This window comes from Macaca nemestrina, chromosome 5 (genome assembly GCF_043159975.1).
Source record: "Macaca nemestrina isolate mMacNem1 chromosome 5, mMacNem.hap1, whole genome shotgun sequence".
NCBI classification, from domain to species: Eukaryota; Metazoa; Chordata; class Mammalia; order Primates; family Cercopithecidae; genus Macaca; species Macaca nemestrina.
The window spans coordinates 126,132,067-126,149,780 of NC_092129.1; the positions used below are offsets into that span (position 1 = coordinate 126,132,067).

At 37.9% G+C, this 17,714-nt stretch overlaps 1 protein-coding gene across 34 annotated transcripts in view; it reads left to right on the forward strand.

Moving 5' to 3' along the window:
• Positions 1-17,714, forward strand: part of LOC105479539 (dystonin) — a 496,741-nt gene that overhangs the window by 299,369 nt on the left and 179,658 nt on the right. For all 34 annotated transcript variants that reach the window (XM_071095971.1, XM_071095969.1, XM_071095974.1 and 31 more), the window contains 5 exons: positions 12,349-12,461; positions 12,561-12,667; positions 14,892-15,011; positions 17,380-17,475; positions 17,569-17,696. In XM_071095971.1, the coding sequence (XP_070952072.1) occupies positions 12,349-12,461; positions 12,561-12,667; positions 14,892-15,011; positions 17,380-17,475; positions 17,569-17,696 (564 nt within the window). The remainder of the gene's footprint in view (positions 1-12,348; positions 12,462-12,560; positions 12,668-14,891; positions 15,012-17,379; positions 17,476-17,568; positions 17,697-17,714) is intronic.

Consider the following 17,714-nt stretch of genomic DNA (forward strand, 5'->3'; position numbering starts at 1 on the left):
TAATACCGGGAGAAGGCCCTTTAGGGTTTGAAATGTTCCCATAGGAAGTTGGCTTGGTGTTGACTTAGCCTTCAGGCTGCAGAATGCAGAGGTATGAGGGTATGTGTATGTGTGTGCATACACACAGCCATGGGCTGTAGTTTGGCCATAAGCCAGACATACACATAGCCTGAAAGTTATCAATTAAAAAATAGTTACCAGTATTTCAGCCTGTGTAGAAAAAATCAAATTGCTTATTTACCTTGCCAAATGAACTCAAATGATTGAACTTTGAGAGCAGGAATGGATGAGTTCTAACCATTATCGCATTTTAAAATTCGTGAAGAGCTAATGTACACTGCTTATAATGTAATGCATCCGCATCCAAGCGAGTTGTAAGAGTTAGTGTCTACATCTGGTGACCATTTTTATTGTGGCTATATGGTTTTACATACAATTTGGGGGATGTAATTTGGCATGTAAATATTTAGAGGAAATACCTGAATATATTACTTTGTTTTTATGTTCCTGGCCTTCTTGCCTAGATTAATTTTACAGAAATTCTCTGTAGTATGAAGCCTCCCATTACTGTGTGTGTTTTGTTTTGTTTTGTTTTGTTTTGTTTTGTTTTGAGATTGAGTCTTGCCCTGTCATCCAGGCTGGAGTGCAGTGGCGTGATCTCGGCTCAGTGCAACCTCCACCTCCCGGGTTCAAGTGATTTTCCTGCCTCAGCCTCCCGAGTAGTTGGGACTGCAGGCATGCACCACCATGCCTGGCTAATTTTTTTGTATTTTTAGTAGAGATGGGGTTTTACCATGTTGGTCAGGCTGGTCTCAAACTCCTCACCTCAAATGATCCACCTGCCTTGGCCTCCCAAAGTGCTGGGGTTATGGGCATGAGTCACCATGCCCAGCCGAAAAAGATCTTTATAGATGTGATGTAAGGTATAGCCCACATTCTCCTACTTCCATTTTTGAGGCAGAAAACTGAAAAAGTGACACAGCCACAGTAGGGAGATAGCTCATCTGGTTGTCTTCTTCATGGGTGCCTGGCAAACCTGGTTGCAGTTTCTGCAGCAGGCACTTTTTACCACAGTCTTACTTTTTCTCGTATCTGTGATTTTTAAAAAATGCCATATGGTATTCTTTTGTATGCATGTCACATTTTATTTAGAGTGCCTTATTGATGGATATTATGTTTTTTTGGTTGTTTTTTTTTTTTGCTTTTAAAACTGTTGTATTGAACTTTGTATGTGTCTTTGTGAGGCATGTGAATATGTCCATAGGATAAGGTCCTGGAAATGGAATTGCTGGGACAAAGGATATTACATTTAAAATTTTGAGACGTACCTCTGAATTGTCTGCCAAAAGAGTTGTACTGATGCATACCCCTTCTGCACTGTTTCCCTCCATGATGCCTTTGAGAAACAAACACCTCTTTATTGTTAAGTACCTTTTAGCAGGTCTAAGCTCCACTCTTTTTTTTTCTATTCTTTCTTTTACTTTGCCCTTTCATTCATAAAATTATTTCTTTTCAGCTTTTAAAGCTATCCCAGTGATGAAATTGCAGGCCCATGTTTCACTCTGTTTGATGTGCAAGCTGTTAGTCTAAGCATGCACGTGTTAAGAGTTTAGGGGGGAAAAATGACCAAATAAGTTGACAAATTTCAGTGACGTGATCATTGAAAAAGTTAGAGGGTCAACCAGGTGTGATGACTCATGCCTGTAATCCTGACACTTTGGGAGGCTGAGGCAGGCAGATCACTTGAGGTGAGGAGTTCAAGACCATCCTGGCCAACATGGAGAAATGGCAGCTCTACTAAAAATACAAAAAGTTAGCCAGGCCTGGTGGCTAACTTTTTGTATTTTTTTTTTTAACTGGTGGCGCCTATAGTCCTAGCTACTCAGGAGGCTGAGGCAGGAAAATCGCTTGAACCCGGGAGGCAGAGGTTGCAGTTAGCTGAGATGGCGCCATTGCACTCCAGCCTGGGTAACAAGAGTGAAACTCCGTCTCACCAAAAAAAAAAAAAGAGTGGGACTGTCTTGAGGTAGCATATGAGAGACTGCCTATTACTCTCCTGGAAATTCAGGAAGAATGTAGTAAACATGAGTTTCCCCTCCCCCTGCATGCTGCCACTGATCCACTAACAATAGGGCTGTAGAGCTTGAGGGAAGATGTGGTTTTGATCAAGACTCTCCTTGCTTAGAAACTTGACAAGTCCTACCTTTGTCATGTTTCCCTTTAGCATTCTCTTACCTTTCTCTCACATGAAGATTTCTTTTACATTACAGGAGCAGCCGGTATATGTAACTCCATCTGTTTTTCTTCTCCATCTGTTTGTTTTAACACTTCTTGTATTTTGACTGGATTATTCACATTCTCATCTTAGTCTGTAATATGAAGTAGTTTGAGAATTATTTTTCTACCATAATAAGAATAAATTGATTCCCACTACCCCCTTTTTGGGGAGGGTGTATTTATCCTTTAGTCACTAAAGTTTACTTAAATTTTACTTTTCTTAGTTCACTAAAATATAGGTACTGGAGGAGTTACTTCTCTATCAACATCAATACCATTCTCTGTATTCATTAAAATTTAGGCTGTTATGGGAGTTATTGTTCTTTGTGAAGTAAGAAAGTCATAATTTGTTAGGTATCTTTTAATTATTGAAGTTGTTAGACTCTAACCTCGAAGTACTAAGCTTGCTATAAATATACTGTTTCTCATTTTTGCTGTCTACCTTATTGTTAATGGAGAGTCACTTTGTAGAAAAAAAAAAAGAACATTTGAAAAAACTCAGGCACCTAGTTTTGAGAACAAGGGAAAATTACCTTCATAGCTTGTTTCTAATCTGTGCCCAAATATGAGCATGAAGGGATGTCCACACTGAGTTATGCAGGCCTTTTTTTTTTTTTTTTGGCGATTGCAAGGTGAGCTGCTTTTTGCACCAGTAAGAACGGTAAGGACATGCTAAGCCTGAACATGATTTAATCGAAACAGTCATCTTCAGGAATTTGTTATGGTAACTTCTCTGCTGTCATAGGATAGTGAGACATATTGAATGTATATTTTTATTGTGATCTTTTGAAAAGCAGATGTTAAGTGGCATATGTGTCTTCAGTCACCTCTGTGTGGGTTGTTCTGTAGCATAGAAGGTGTTCTAAAAATGGTGTCTAGGTAAATGGAATGAGGCTTGTTTTTGTTTTGTTTTACACTTCCACCCAATCCCTTTTCAGTTCCTTGCAAACTGCTGAGTATGTACTGTTTCGCCAGCAAAGGCTGAGCCTGTATGAGCCCAGCCATGTGCTTTGTCCGTGCATGTCCCCACACAGGAAGCACACCAGAGAAAGCGATACTTCAGGGTAGATGGATTTCATTAGAACTTCATCATCACCAGCCTCAAATGGTTCTGGCCAGCAGTCTTTTTCTATCTGTGTGATTAACCCTTCTCTTCCTCACAGCACCTCCTCCCACCACCTTTTCTCAGTGTTAACAGGTGATCTAGACTCCTACTCTCAGAGAAAATTGAAGCCAACAAGTAGAAAGTCTTTTTTGCTACCAAAAACACAAACCTATCTTCATCTGCGCCCATCCTTACACCCCTGCTCCTTTTCAACACAGGAGTCCTCTCTCCACCCACCCAAAGCCTGTCCCCTCCTGCTGTGCCCTGGATCTTATTTCTGTCATTGCCTTAGAAACCTTTTTTGTATATCTTCATCTTTTTCCTTCAATAGATTTTTCTTATTGGATTTTAAGTATGCTGCAGCCTCTTCTGTTAATAAAACAACAATCAACAAAAACACTCTTCCTTAACTGCATGCTTTATTCCAGCTACTACCTTATATCATTCCTTTCCTTCAAGGCCAAAGTCCTCAGAAGAGTTGGCAATATCCTCTCCATCATCATTTCTTCACTTCATACTCATTCTTCAACACATACTAATCTAGTCTCTTACTCCATAATTCATTAAAATGCTTGTTCTTGGGTGATGGGTGACTTCTGTGTAGCTAAATCCAGTGGATATTTTTCAGGCCTCATCTTCCTTACATTTTAGTATTTCACGCTATTGGCCATTCTTTTCTTCTTGAAATACTCTTTCCTTTAGCTTTTATGACACTGTACTCCTGGTTTTTCTCCCACTTCTTGTCTGCTCCTGCTCAGTTCCCTCTGTAAACTTGGCCTCTTTCACAAGGCCAGTAAACACTGGAGTTTTTCAAGATTGCGTGTTGGACTTTTTCTTTTCTCTCTGTGTTGTCTCTCATCCATGCTTACAGCCCTATTTACTATAACCATTGTCATGTAACTGAGTTCTGTAGATTTGCCTTTCTAAATATCTCCTGACTTGACCACTTTTTATCTACTGCTGCCACATTCTTCTGCAAGCCACCGTGGCCACTTAACTGGATTTTGTGGGAGTTCTTTGACCATTTAAATTTTTTTCTCTGTCCGTCCCCAGATCTGATCATTTAATCTCTTCCAATCCTCCTTAATGCATTTTGATGGCTTTTCATAGCTCTTAGGAAAAAAGTTTACAATCCTTTAAGACGTTCATGAGAGTCTGCATTGTCTTGGCTCTTTGCCACACATCCAGCCCCATGTCTCACCATGTTCTTCCCCTGGCTGCTGGCTCCCCACTCATGCACTGGTCTCCTTGTAGTCCTGTGCCCTTCAACTGCAGACCTATGCATGTCTTTTTTCATCACCTGAGTGCTCTTCCACCAGGTTTTCTCCTGGTTTACTCCTGAGCTCCCTTTGGAGCTCTGAGCTCTCCATATGCACAGCGGCTGCTCTCAGTGCCTTACTTCCTGGCACATGGTAAATGCATATTAAATATTGAGTGAATGAATAAATGAATGAACTTGCTAGTTTTTTGACTGGAAAGAATTATTTCTATGTAGCATACCAAAGCATCAAGTTGTCTTCTCTGATTACCCTTTTGTGGTGTTGCTTTTATGCCGATAGATACGTCTTAGTAACCTCTGCACATTGCTCTTTATACTAAGTTTCACAACTATTTTCACGTAAATTTCTTGAGATCTTGGGTAAATCAGTTGAGTTCTTTGAACCTTATGCTACCACCAGCCCATAATGTCCTCCCTCCCATACTCATACCCATTTCCAGATGCTCTGTAGCTGATTTTTATTCTAATTTCTATAATTTTTGACACTCATTTTCTGCAGAAAGAACTAAAACACAGGTTACAGGATGTGTGTCCAAAGTCAGAGAGCAAATTAGGACTAAATCTCAGAATACCAGACTCACAGCTCTGTGCTTTGTGTGTGTGTGTTCCACCTCAATTTAGCCTTTTCTCTCAAATATGTAAAAACGGTCTCTTAAAAATTTAAAGAATTCCTAGCTACTTGGGAGGCTGAGGCAGGAGAATCACTTGAATCTGGGAGGCGGGGGTTGCAGTGAGCTGAGATTGCACTATTGCACTCCAGCCTGGCGACAGAGTGAGAGTCCATCTCAAGAAAAAAAAAAAAGAATTATGGCGAGGCGCAGCGGCTCGCGCCTATAATCCTGGCAGTTTGGGAGGCCGAAGCAAGCGGATCACTTGAGGTCAAGGGTTCGAGACCAGCCTGGCCAACATGGCTAAACCCTGTCTCTACTAAAAATACAAAAATTAGCTGGGCATGGTGGTGGGTGCCTGTAATCCCAGCTACTCGGGAGGCTGAGGCAGGAAAATCGCTAGAACCTAGGAGGCAGAGGTTGTGGTAAGCCGAAACTGCACCACTGCGCTCCAGCCTGGGTGACAGAGCGAGACTCTTGTCTCAAAAAAAAAAAAAATAAAAATAAAAAAATAAAAAAAATTAGATTGTGATAAGGTACATAAAATTTACCATCTTAATCAGTTTTAAGTTGATAGTTAAGTGGCATTAAATACATTTATCTTGTTGTACAACCATCACCGTCATCCATCTCCAGAACTCTTCTCATCCAGCGTAACTGAAACTCTATACCCATGAAACTCTAATTCCCTGTTTCTCTCTCCCTCCACCCTTTTGACAACCACCATTCTTCTTTCTGTCTTGTCTTTCCTTTTTAAATTGAAGAATGAAACTGTGGCCCAGTGGTTTTTCAAGTGATAAGATATCTCAAGTCACAAAGATTAGGTGGGTTTTTGATTCTGATTGAAAATATATATGTGTGTGTGACCAAATGCTATCTTTTCCAGGCTTCGTTATTTTACAGTGTACTCCAGAGTTGGGCAAACATAAAATGACACGCCCACCCTCCCTCCTTGCTAACATTTAAATATGTTCTTTTCTTGTATATTTAATAAAAATAAACACTGAAAAAGAGTTAAAAGGTTCACTGTCTCCTGCTGAGGGCATAAGGCAGTAGCATGTTTCTGCTTGTGGGTGCTTTTGTTTGTGGTGTTATATAATTGCCTGATGACATTGTGGATTTTTTTTCCCCAATACAAAATGCTTATAATCTTGAAACAAAATTAAATAATTATTAGAAACAAGGGTTTTAAATATGGTTTAGTTATCAAATGCCTGATAAGAATCACCTGAGAGAGGGGAGAGAAACTTGTTGAAATGCAGATAACCAGGCCTTTCTTTCTATTCTTAATCTGTATTAGGACCCAAGTGTGGGAAACATTGGTATAGGATGCATTGATGAGTTCTGTTTTGGTAATAATCTGGAACTTCATCATGTTTCTTATGATTTATTTTTTCTGAGTGTGTCAGTACACACACATACATATACATAGACATTATTGTGTTTGTTTATGGGAGTTACCAACATCGTTATCGATTTGCCCAGTAGTAGAAGTATAATTTGTTCTGTATTTTCTTTATTTTGTATTCTCGGCTTCATATTGGGTGTTACTGTTTAGTTAGTTCTCAGTTTATGATGCCAGGATATTGCAGAGAAGAAATCAGACTCTGTAGTCAGACAGACCTCAGTTCAAACCCTGACTACCACTTACCAGATTTGTGTTCTTGGTCAAGTTATATAACTTCCTTATGCTTGGTTTTTTTCCATCTGTAAGTTCAGGATAATAATACAACCTATGCTTAGGGTCATTGAGACGATTAAGTGAGATAATGCTTTAAGTCCTTTAATGCATTGCCTGCCACATAGTAGGTATCAGTATTTATTAGTCCCTGTTGTTTTGTGATTGTTATTACTTTATAAGGTATCCCAACTGGCAACATTATCAGAAGCTGAAGCTGAGGGCACATGAAAGCATAAGAGGGGAGGAGAACCTAGAAGCAGCAATGTGTGCTTTTTTGAAACTTTTATACTTCACCGCTATTTGTTGTCCTCACTCTGTGCCCACTTTCCAAATTGTTTTTTAGGAGAGACAAAGCCTTTAGGAAACCTCGAAAGGGTGTGTGCTTGTGTAGGATATGGGGAAGCAATGACATTGTACCCTGGTCCATGTGGATTTCGATAAGGATTCCAAAACTTGACTAGAAGCCATAGGTGGTGGTTTTGTCAGCAGAAATTAGTGAAAAGAGAAGGAACAAGTCTAGGATGAAAAATATCTCCAGGAATTTGAGGCACTGGTATGTCCCAGCCCCCATAGCTCATTTATTTCTTTATTATTTATTTAATCCTCAAAAGTTCATGTTTTAAGCGTTATGCTAGATATTGAGGACATAAACATGGACAAAACACAGGCTCTGCCTTCAGGAAGCCCATGGTTCAATATGAGAGATAGACAGATGTATGGTTATGAAAAATGTGGTAAATACAGAAATAAAGATAACAGATGGCATTTGGGAACAGAGGAAAGTACTTCCTGGAGGAAATGATGGTGGAGGAACCGAGTCTACTGAAAGAATTCGAGTTGGCCAGGTAATATCATGTACAGGGGTGAGGTATGCAGTGGACATTTCTTGGGCAAAGAAAAGAGTCAGGAAAAACCTGACATGTTTCTGTTTTTGTATTGGAAAATGGGCTTTGCTCCTCTCCTTACCCCCAAGACTTATGAAAGGGAAATTTCTCAAACATAGGAAAGCAGATGCAGGGTAGCCAGAACCTTACTGTTTGTATCCACATAAATAACTATTGAGTGCCACTTGAGAGCCAGCATAACCTAACAGACTCTATGAATTTAAGTCACTTTATTTTTTCATCCTTAAAAAAAAATCCCAATTTGGACTGTGGCCATTGATATTTCCCATATGTGTCTTTTCAGCTATTGTCACGTTTTTGGTTCAGGATTTGGTAACGTGGTGTCTGCACTAAGGTACTCTTCTCTTAGCTGACATTTTTCTCTTTCTCTTAGCTAACTTTAATTAGTGTCCCCTCTGCCATGTTTCCAAGAGTTTCCTTTCCAAGTGTTTTGATGTTGTTTCATGCTCCTTGCAGTTAAGTGTATTGATGTTTGACTTGATATATTGTGGAAGCCTTAGGTAGTCTGTTGTGCTAATCTTTTTTTTTTTTTTTTTGCGGCAAAGTCTCGCTCTGTCACCCAGGTTGGGGTGCAATGGTGTGATCTCGGCTCACTGCAACCTCTGCCTCCTGGGTCCCAGTGATTCTCCTGCCTCAGCCTCCCGAGTATCTGGGGTTACAGGCACACACCACCACGCCCGGCTAATTTTTGTATTTTTAGTAGAGACTCGGTTTCACCGTGTTGTCCAGGCTGGTCTGGAATTCCTGACCTCAGGTGATCCGCCCGTCTCGGCCTCCCAAAGTGCTGGGATTACAGGCATGAGCCACTGTGCCCGGCCTGTTGTGCTAATCTTTAGCCATTTGTAAACACTGGGGAAGTCATGTGTTCCTGCGGAATCCTATTTAATTCTCATGCGAGCTAATGTATTAATAAAGTTTTGGAGTACTGAAATGTTACCTCGGAAGTATCTATGCCAAAAAAAAATCTCTCATGAAATTTTTATGTTCAGCTAGCTTTGGTTACCTGTTAGGGTAGGTGGTGATATCCTTATACTATATCCATACATATACCTATCTATACATGAATGCCAACATGCCTGTATATGTATATATGCCTGTGGAGAGACACACACACACACACACACACACACACACACACACACATATATATATTTGGTCTAGAGGAGATTGCTGTTTTAAGATTGGTGTTGTATGAAAGATAAACATTACTTTTACCCAAAATTGTTTTGTATTATGACAATAGCATTTTTTGATACCTTTCTGCCCTATATTTTTAAAACAAATTAAAGGCACTAAGCTTGCATATAAGTGATTTGTAATTTTTTAGTCTTACTTCCAATTTCATTTTAAGACCTTTTCTTGGTTTTATACTTCCAATTTAAAATTTATGCTATCTTGTATTTTCTTTGTAAGCTACTTTTAATTGCTTATGAAAGAAAAGCTGGGATATAAACATGTTTAAAGAATTATAATGCATGATGATTGGGTCATTTTGAAAAGATAACATTATCATAGAATAATAAAAAAGTAAGAGAATGGCCTTTTTTTCCATAAAAAGACTAGCATTTATTACTTTTAGTGGCGAAGGATCACGTTATATGATTTTGAAAGGTTTCCATAAAACAGGCAAGTTACAATAGTTAATGTTCAACTATCTAAAATATAACATGAGAACATGGTCACTATAATATAGTCTAATGCTCTTCGGTTAGTCAAACCTAAGATGGAAAATACATTTCCTGTTAACATTCCACAAAAAGATGTTACAAAGAATGAAACCTTTAGAATGAAAGTATCTTTTATATGTGAAAAATAAATGAAGTTTTTGAAAGTTGTATTATCCCAGTGAGACTATGTATAAAGAAGGTGGTGGACAGGACACACACAGCACAGGCCTCTTCTGGATGCTTCAGGCAGGTAGAGGAAAGACAGACTTGAAAGACAAAGGGACCACCACTCTGTTAGGATATGAGCTAAGGGAGGAATAACCACTCTGTTAGGATATGAGCTAAGGGAGGAATAGCATTTCAAATACTATAGGCTATTACATTTTCATAGTGTTTTTTTGTGGTTTTTTGAGATAGACTTTCGCTCTTGTTGTCCATGCCGGAGTACAGTGGCACGATCTCGGCAAGCGATTCTCCTGCCTCAGCCTCTGGAGTAGCTGGGATTACAGGCGCCTGCCACCATGCCCGGCTAGTTTTTGTATTTTTAGTAGAGACAGGGTTTCGCCATGTTGGTCTGGCTGGTATCAAACTCCAGACCTCAGGTGATCCACTCTCTTCAGCCTCCCAAATGCTGGGATTACAGGTATGAGCCACCGCACCCAGCTTTGTAGTGGTTTTAAAAGTTTTCCCTTTTCCCATTTTTGTTTAACTAATTTTCTTTATCTGCTGTCTTTTAGTGGAAGAAAACCATTTCGGTTTTTGTTCCATTAAAGTGTTAAACATCATGATAAAAGAGATGACTTACTCAGACTCATTGTATTCTACAGCTGCTTTTGTGTTGAAATGACTGTGTCATTCTGAAGGAAGTTTTATGTTTTATTCTCTTAGTTGAAAAACTTGATTCTTCAATGACTTTATTCATTCCGTCTGGGATTACTCAGTGTTTACTTTCTTTGCTAATGGCAGGGTTCTCATAATAACATGCCATATCTTGTTCTGAGATTTGGCAGACTTAGAAAGGCTGTTTTTTATTTCCCCAAAAGGTGCAAATTTTACAGAAACAAAACAATGTTTTAATGAAAGAACTTCAGATACTTGTTTTTGTCTAGACTGCTATACATACCTATTTAATAATCTTGAGGTTGGCAGATTCTTCAGTATGTTTCTATGTGAATAAAAAATGTTATTTTTAGGGGTCTGTCATTTACTTCCATAGTTGTCAGTGGATTTATTGTTCCTATAATAATTGTAGAATCATTTTTGAGTGATTGTATTGATGGCAGATTGAAAACATTAAAGGATTTCCTAATAATTTCCTGGAATATGAGCATGTAGGTAATGGTAACGACATTTCCAGATTATGAACAGTGCAAAGTGATATAAAAGTATAAGATTTTCTTGAGAGGTCTGTTTACTCACCACAAAAGGGAGTTTTCTCACCACAAATTGCCATTTACCTTTCTAATATTAATGACTTATTTTCAAACAGCTTTTCGTATAAGCAGCCTGCCAAGTAGTATACAAAATAATTTGCATTTCATTTCTCCCACACTACCTTTGAGCCCTCCCACTCTTTCTGCGGTTCCCCAAATGATTATTTTGAGCAAACAAGAATGCTTGTGGAGCTTGTAGAGAGGCTTTCTTTGTAAGTTATCAACAGGCTCTTACTCAGTGATTTTTTTGGGTGGTGAGTACCACTCTTTTTGAAGGCTTTCCTGTTTCCACATTGTTCCTGTATTCTTTCAATGCTTTGTTTTTGAGATCCAAGTTTCCTAATTGGCTTCTAGTCTTGAGTGAAGTCTCCAATGTCCGTATTTTGCCACTTTCTCTATAAGAAGTATTTGAGGAATCTTTTTCTCTCTCATGTAGATAGAACTAGCTTTGAAGTTTTTGCATGGTTTAGGGTGTTATGTAAATCTCACAAATTAGAAAGATATGAAGTCTGGTATGTGTGACTGTGTTGGGGGGGGCACATGCATACATGTGTGCTCGTGAAAACTTAAACTATTGCTTATTTTAGACATTCATTTACGATTCAGATTACTAAGGAACCAACCTACTTACCAGCTTATCAGTAGGTATTTGTTGAGGGTGTACTATATATCATTCTTTATTTCAGCAGAAGGATAAAAGACAAAATTTTTTAAATACATAGTACTTGCTATCTTGGAGTTGATGGTTTGGGAGAAACAACATGTACATGTACATGAAACAGTGAATTAATAGGGCAAGGAAGTCTAAGATTATCCTAAGTGCCATATCGTGTGGTGCAGGGTGGAAATATGAGTTCAGGGAACAGAGACAGACATAAGGGCTAGGAAGATCAGCCAGGCCCCACAGAAGATGTGGAGCTTGATCTCTCCTTGGAAGAATGAATAGGATTATAGAAGATAGGTGACATGAAAGGGTATGGTGCAATGGGGAGGCCATGGACACAGTATTGTACTAAGCTACAAACTTTTTGTTTTTGAGGAGAAATACTGATAGGATGTTGGTTGGATTGGAAAGATGCTGTTGGAGTAGTATATAGCTTAAATCAGTTGAATAGAACAAATACTCATATGTATTCTGACTATGATATATTTGTAGACTTTGTTGAAATTTATGTATGTTCAAATTGTTATATTTTCCTTGTTATATTTGCTTTAGATACAAAAGTTTCTGAGATAAGTGAGCAATGTTAAATGTTTGATGAAAGTGTCTGCATTTTAACGCAGGCTTGGTATTAATATTAGCAGATGTTGTTATGTAAATGGAAACATATATAAATGTAATGTTGAATTGGCACATGAGAAAGCCTAATTAACACAGTGAATTTTTTCCTAGGCCGGACCTGATAGATATGAATACTGTTGCTGTTCAAAGCAACCTTGCAAATTTAGAGCATGCTTTTTATGTAGCAGAAAAAATTGGTGTTATAAGACTTCTGGACCCTGAAGGTGAGTTGTTTTCTTGATTATATGTGGACTGGCATGAAAGTCTGATCAAAAGTAATTTATCAACCTCGTGAAATAATTAATTTATGTTGCTGTTTTTAGATGTCGATGTCTCCTCACCTGATGAAAAATCAGTAATAACTTATGTATCATCTCTCTATGATGCATTTCCTAAAGTCCCTGAAGGTGGGGAAGGCATTGGTGCAAATGTGAGTATTGATTTTTCCACACTGGAAGCTGTTGATTCAGTAATGACCAATTGACTGCATTTACTGATAATGTTTTTTGCAGTTTTTGAATGTTGAATATATTTTAAAGAATTTGAGTTAATATGCTGTTTGATGAATTGATATTCTGTGTATTTCATGATATTATTCTACCATTAAATTTAAAGTATAACTCATTAAAATTTTTGTGTCATAAATAAAAGAGGCTACTTATAGTTACTGATAATTTTATAAATAAAAGCTTTAACTTTCTGAAAGTTAGAGTTTTCCATTTTTACCTGGGTGCTGTTTTACATTGCTGTATTTGCTATCTTTTTGTATGTATAGAATATCTCACTTTTGAAAACCATTTCAAATTTGTTACCTCATACAATTCTATGACATGTTGGCTAGATAACATTTTTAGGATTTAAAGGAGGGCTCCAGAGGAAAGTTATTGGATTTGACCAAAGTAGCAGAGCCACTTAGTAAGCAGGGAAGGTCTCTGACACATAGCTTTCAGCTCTTTATTAGTCTACTATTTCTTAAAGGTTTGTATAATTCACTTCAGTGATGCATTTTTTTTTTTTTTTTTTTTTTTTGGTGGTTATGCTAACAAGTGCTTATGTATTTCTGGAAGAGAACAGGAAACCCTGTATGTGTCACATATTTGGGAAGGAGCCCCTTCACTTGGATTTCTGCCTTCCTCTTTGCAGATACCTTTTCCCCCTACATTACTTTGAAGATTTAGGAGCTCATCTTGGATTAGCTCCCTTGGATTAGGAGCTCCTTTTTCTGATTGCTTCTGTCAGTTCTGTGTGCTATTTCTAGACCTGTTTCCATATTCTTCCTCAGGTTCTTCTTTTCAAAGGCTTCATGCTTTTGGGTCCCTGAGTAGCCTGTTCCCATGCTCACCCCTAACTATTCAGTGTTGAGTGTTGCTTCAGAATGTTTCTTTTGGCCATCTCTTGCTGCTGCTTCTCACTACCTCCATGTTGATCCTGCTGCCTATCACTGCAGAACTAGGCTGATAGCTTTCTTACAGCTTTCCATCTCCATTTTGTTCTTCTTCCCACTGCCTCTGCACACTGTTGCCAAATTAATCTGTCTAAAACCTGATGTCTTTAGCTTGAAAATTTTCAGTGCCTACATATTCCTTGCAAAGTTAAATGCAATCTAGATATTCTGACATTTAAAACTGCATATATTTATTCTGTTTACCTACATTTTTTAGCTATGATTTCCCAATATGAACTGTTTACTGGTAGACAGGGCATTTCCAAGTCAGTGTCCTTACTCACTTGGGACTCCCCTTTTGTCCACTTTTTCAGCGCCCCTACTCACCTCCCCCCACCAATAATTACTTACCAGTCATTGCAGAACATCTCAGATGCTGCCTTTCCCAAGAAGCCTTTAGAAACTATTTTAAGGCACAGATATGCTTGCCTGATTCTTATCTCAACTAGCATATACTACCCATTTCATTTATTTCAACATTTCAACACTTAATTAAATACTGCTCTTCATTTTGCCTGTTTATATTATGTATCTCTCTTGCCTTTGCATTTAGACAGTAACTTGACAATAGGTATTATGTCTTAAAGTATTTTTTTGTTATAACACTCAGCACAACCTTTGAACATAATAAGCATTCATCAAATACTTAAACAGAGCAGTTGGCAGCCTTCCAGTTTCCTCCATTTTTAAAGAGTTTGCCTAATGAGTTACTTGGATAATCCCACCATATACATTTCCTGTAGTTTGCATACATATCTGGTTTCCTATATTGGGTAAGTCTTTTGAGTTTCAGATACATAGTAGATTTAGATCTAAAATAGTTGGCAAAGATGGCAACTAACTTGGCTTATGCAAGTTGTTACTCCCCCATCCTGAGCCCTGGTAAACACCCCAAATTGACTTTGGATTTTTTCTGTAGTGCTTAGATTGAGCCTCAAAAGCCTTCTAAATACAATAGTCCAGGCAGCCCCTTTCTTTGGATCAGAATTGGCACTCATAAGGCTAGTGTTAGTGGCCAAATGTTGATAGCATCTTTTTAAAGGTGTTTATGTGACAGGGATTGGGGCTGGGTGAAAGTAAGAAAACATTTAGCTGGTTCTATCTGTCAGGCTTCAAATACATATGTTTACAGAATGACTTCCAACTAAATTGTCTTAGATATGAATGTTATCTACAGATGTGAACCTTTTCTATCATTTGATTGTTCTAGGATGTTGAAGTCAAATGGATTGAATACCAGAATATGGTGAACTACCTCATCCAATGGATTAGACACCATGTGACCACAATGTCTGAGAGAACATTTCCTAATAATCCTGTGGAACTGAAGGTTAGTGTCACTATAGAAATTACATAGGATTGATTCGATTATAAACCCTTAAGTAATGCTATAATAATTCTGTAATTTTAGAAATTCAACAAAAGTTGCCCTGGGAAAGCCATTAATAAGTAGGCAAAATTTTTGTTTACTCATCTTTCTTATTATACAGAGAAAATGGAGGTAAAACATTAACAGTTAAAACAGATTAGCTGTAGTCTCTCAGCTTTGGTTGAGAGGTTAAAGGTTTAATTTGACAGAGTCTCTGAAACTGACATTGTTGAATTGATTTTAGTACATAGGAAATGCTTGAAGTTCCCGGGGATGGCTGAGGTAGGAGGGCCCCTGGGAAGTACACACAAATGTGGCACTGGATTAGGGGTGTGCCTGTGGTTGAGTCCTATTAAAAACTGCTTCAGAGGGCATTTTTTGTGCAGGAAGAGGTACACACTGTATTTCACCATGAATTTGAAAATACATATCTGACTTCCAGTATAAGTGAATTTATGTTTTAGTAAAACATTTTCTAATAGTGAAAAACTTAGGGCACGCTTTTGAGGCAGACATTGCAGATATAAAAGCCATTATAAGCCGGGTGCAGTGGGTCATGCCTGTAATCCCAGCACTTTGGGAGGTCGAGGTGGGTGGATCACCTGAGATCAAGAGTTTTAGACTAGCCTGGCTAACATGGTAAAACACCATCTTTATTAAAAATGTAAAAATTAGCCTGGCATGGTGGCACACACTTGTAATCCCAGCTACTCAGAAGGCCGAAGCAGGAAAATCGCTTGAACCTGGGAGGTGGAGGTTGTAGTAAGCCGAGATCGCATCACTGCACTCCATCCTGGGTGAGAGAGCAAGACTCCATCTGAAAAAAAAAAAAAAGTCATTATAAATATGTAAACGTATTAAAGGGTAAGTTGTCTCTTTTGCATATGTGGTTTTATAATAGCAAGGTGGTCTACTTTATTTCTAGAAGCTGATAATGCGAATATTGCCTACAGAGCCTTACTTCCTTGGTTTGTAAACTTTATTTTCATGATCAAACTGGGATAGAGAAAACTGTAATAACCCAGGGTGAGCTCCATTAGAGTTACTCATTGTGCTCCTGCTTCCGTACAGAACATCTGTGGAACAGCTTTCATTCCCATTGCCACAGAGAGTTTGTCCTTGGCACGAATTTACTTGGCATCTGATGATATGATACTTTTTAAGTGTTCTCAAGCTGTTTGTGTGTGATGTTTCCCTATGTGGACATGTAATTTTCCAGGGCAGGAAAACTTTTCCCTGCAACTACCATGTGGTGCCATGAACAGTGTTTAACACATAGGAGCATTCGGTGCTTAATGACCAACAGACATCCTGAAACATTGCATTCTGATTTCAAAACAATTTTCAGATTTCATGTTCCAACACATTTATTTCCAAATGGATTTCTATTGTTCAGACCCTTGGATGAATTGTACTGGCTTCTGATTAGTGTAGATCCTTAGTTATAGAAGAAGTGATCAGAGTACTTGCTGATGACTAGAACAAGACATAGATTAGAAAAGAAAATACATCATGGGGAAATGCCAGATAATCGCATTAGCAGAACTTTGAATAGAATCTTTCAGAAATGTGTCATCCTAAAGATTTACAGGGTCTTGTTTTATAGCTACATGAATTAGAATGAAGTAATTAGTACACACTTATTTTATTAAATATGGAGATGCATTATCTACATAATTTTTATGAAGGTCCCTTTTAATAAATACACTATATTTAAGAGGTTCCCAAATTAATATATACAAACTAGATAATAATTTAATTATACGGTTGAAACTTCTGTAATAATAGCCCCATCAACTAATAGCATCTATCTTCATTTGTTTAAAAAAATATGTTTACATTGGCCATTGGGATGTTGAAACCAAATTTTAGCCCTTTCTGCTAAGAAGTTTTTTTTGAAGGATAGAACCATGCAATAGAAGAGAGTGGTTTTATTCCTTTGTTTATGGGAATTGCTTCAAATTATGTTTCCAAAGACTGAAAGCTAAAGTACAGCATTTGGGAAGTACATTTTTTAAAGGGTATGTTTTCTTGTTTGGAGGATGAGAGGTTTTTAGTAGAGCACTAGTAAACACTGCGTGGTTTATTATTATCCAGATCCCCGTGTGGCACTAAAGCATGGCTCACATCAATAATTACACCCTCATCAAATTTTAGATAACCCACGTCACCAACTGGCTGGAAATTGGTATTGTCTTTGAGTGTCAGTTTAACAAAGGAATTCCATTGACTGCATATGATACAGTACATAACACTTGAAATGGTGACTTAGTAAGATAATGAAAACAGATCTTTTAAGTTTGGTCCTTAATTGTCCTTTTTATTTTAGGCACTTTATAATCAGTATTTACAGTTTAAAGAAACAGAAATTCCACCAAAGGAGACAGAAAAATCAAAAATTAAACGCCTATATAAATTATTAGAGGTAAGCTCAGGTTTGCTTTATATTGTCAAGCATAATCTTTGTTTTGTTTTGTTTTTATTTTTGCTTCACATTAAAGTTTTTTGTTTTCTCAAGATTTGGATAGAATTTGGACGCATCAAGCTCCTTCAAGGTTATCATCCAAATGACATAGAAAAAGAGTGGGGGAAACTCATTATTGCCATGCTTGAGAGAGAGAAGGCGCTTCGTCCAGAAGTAGAAAGGTAGGCCAGAGGTGTTTT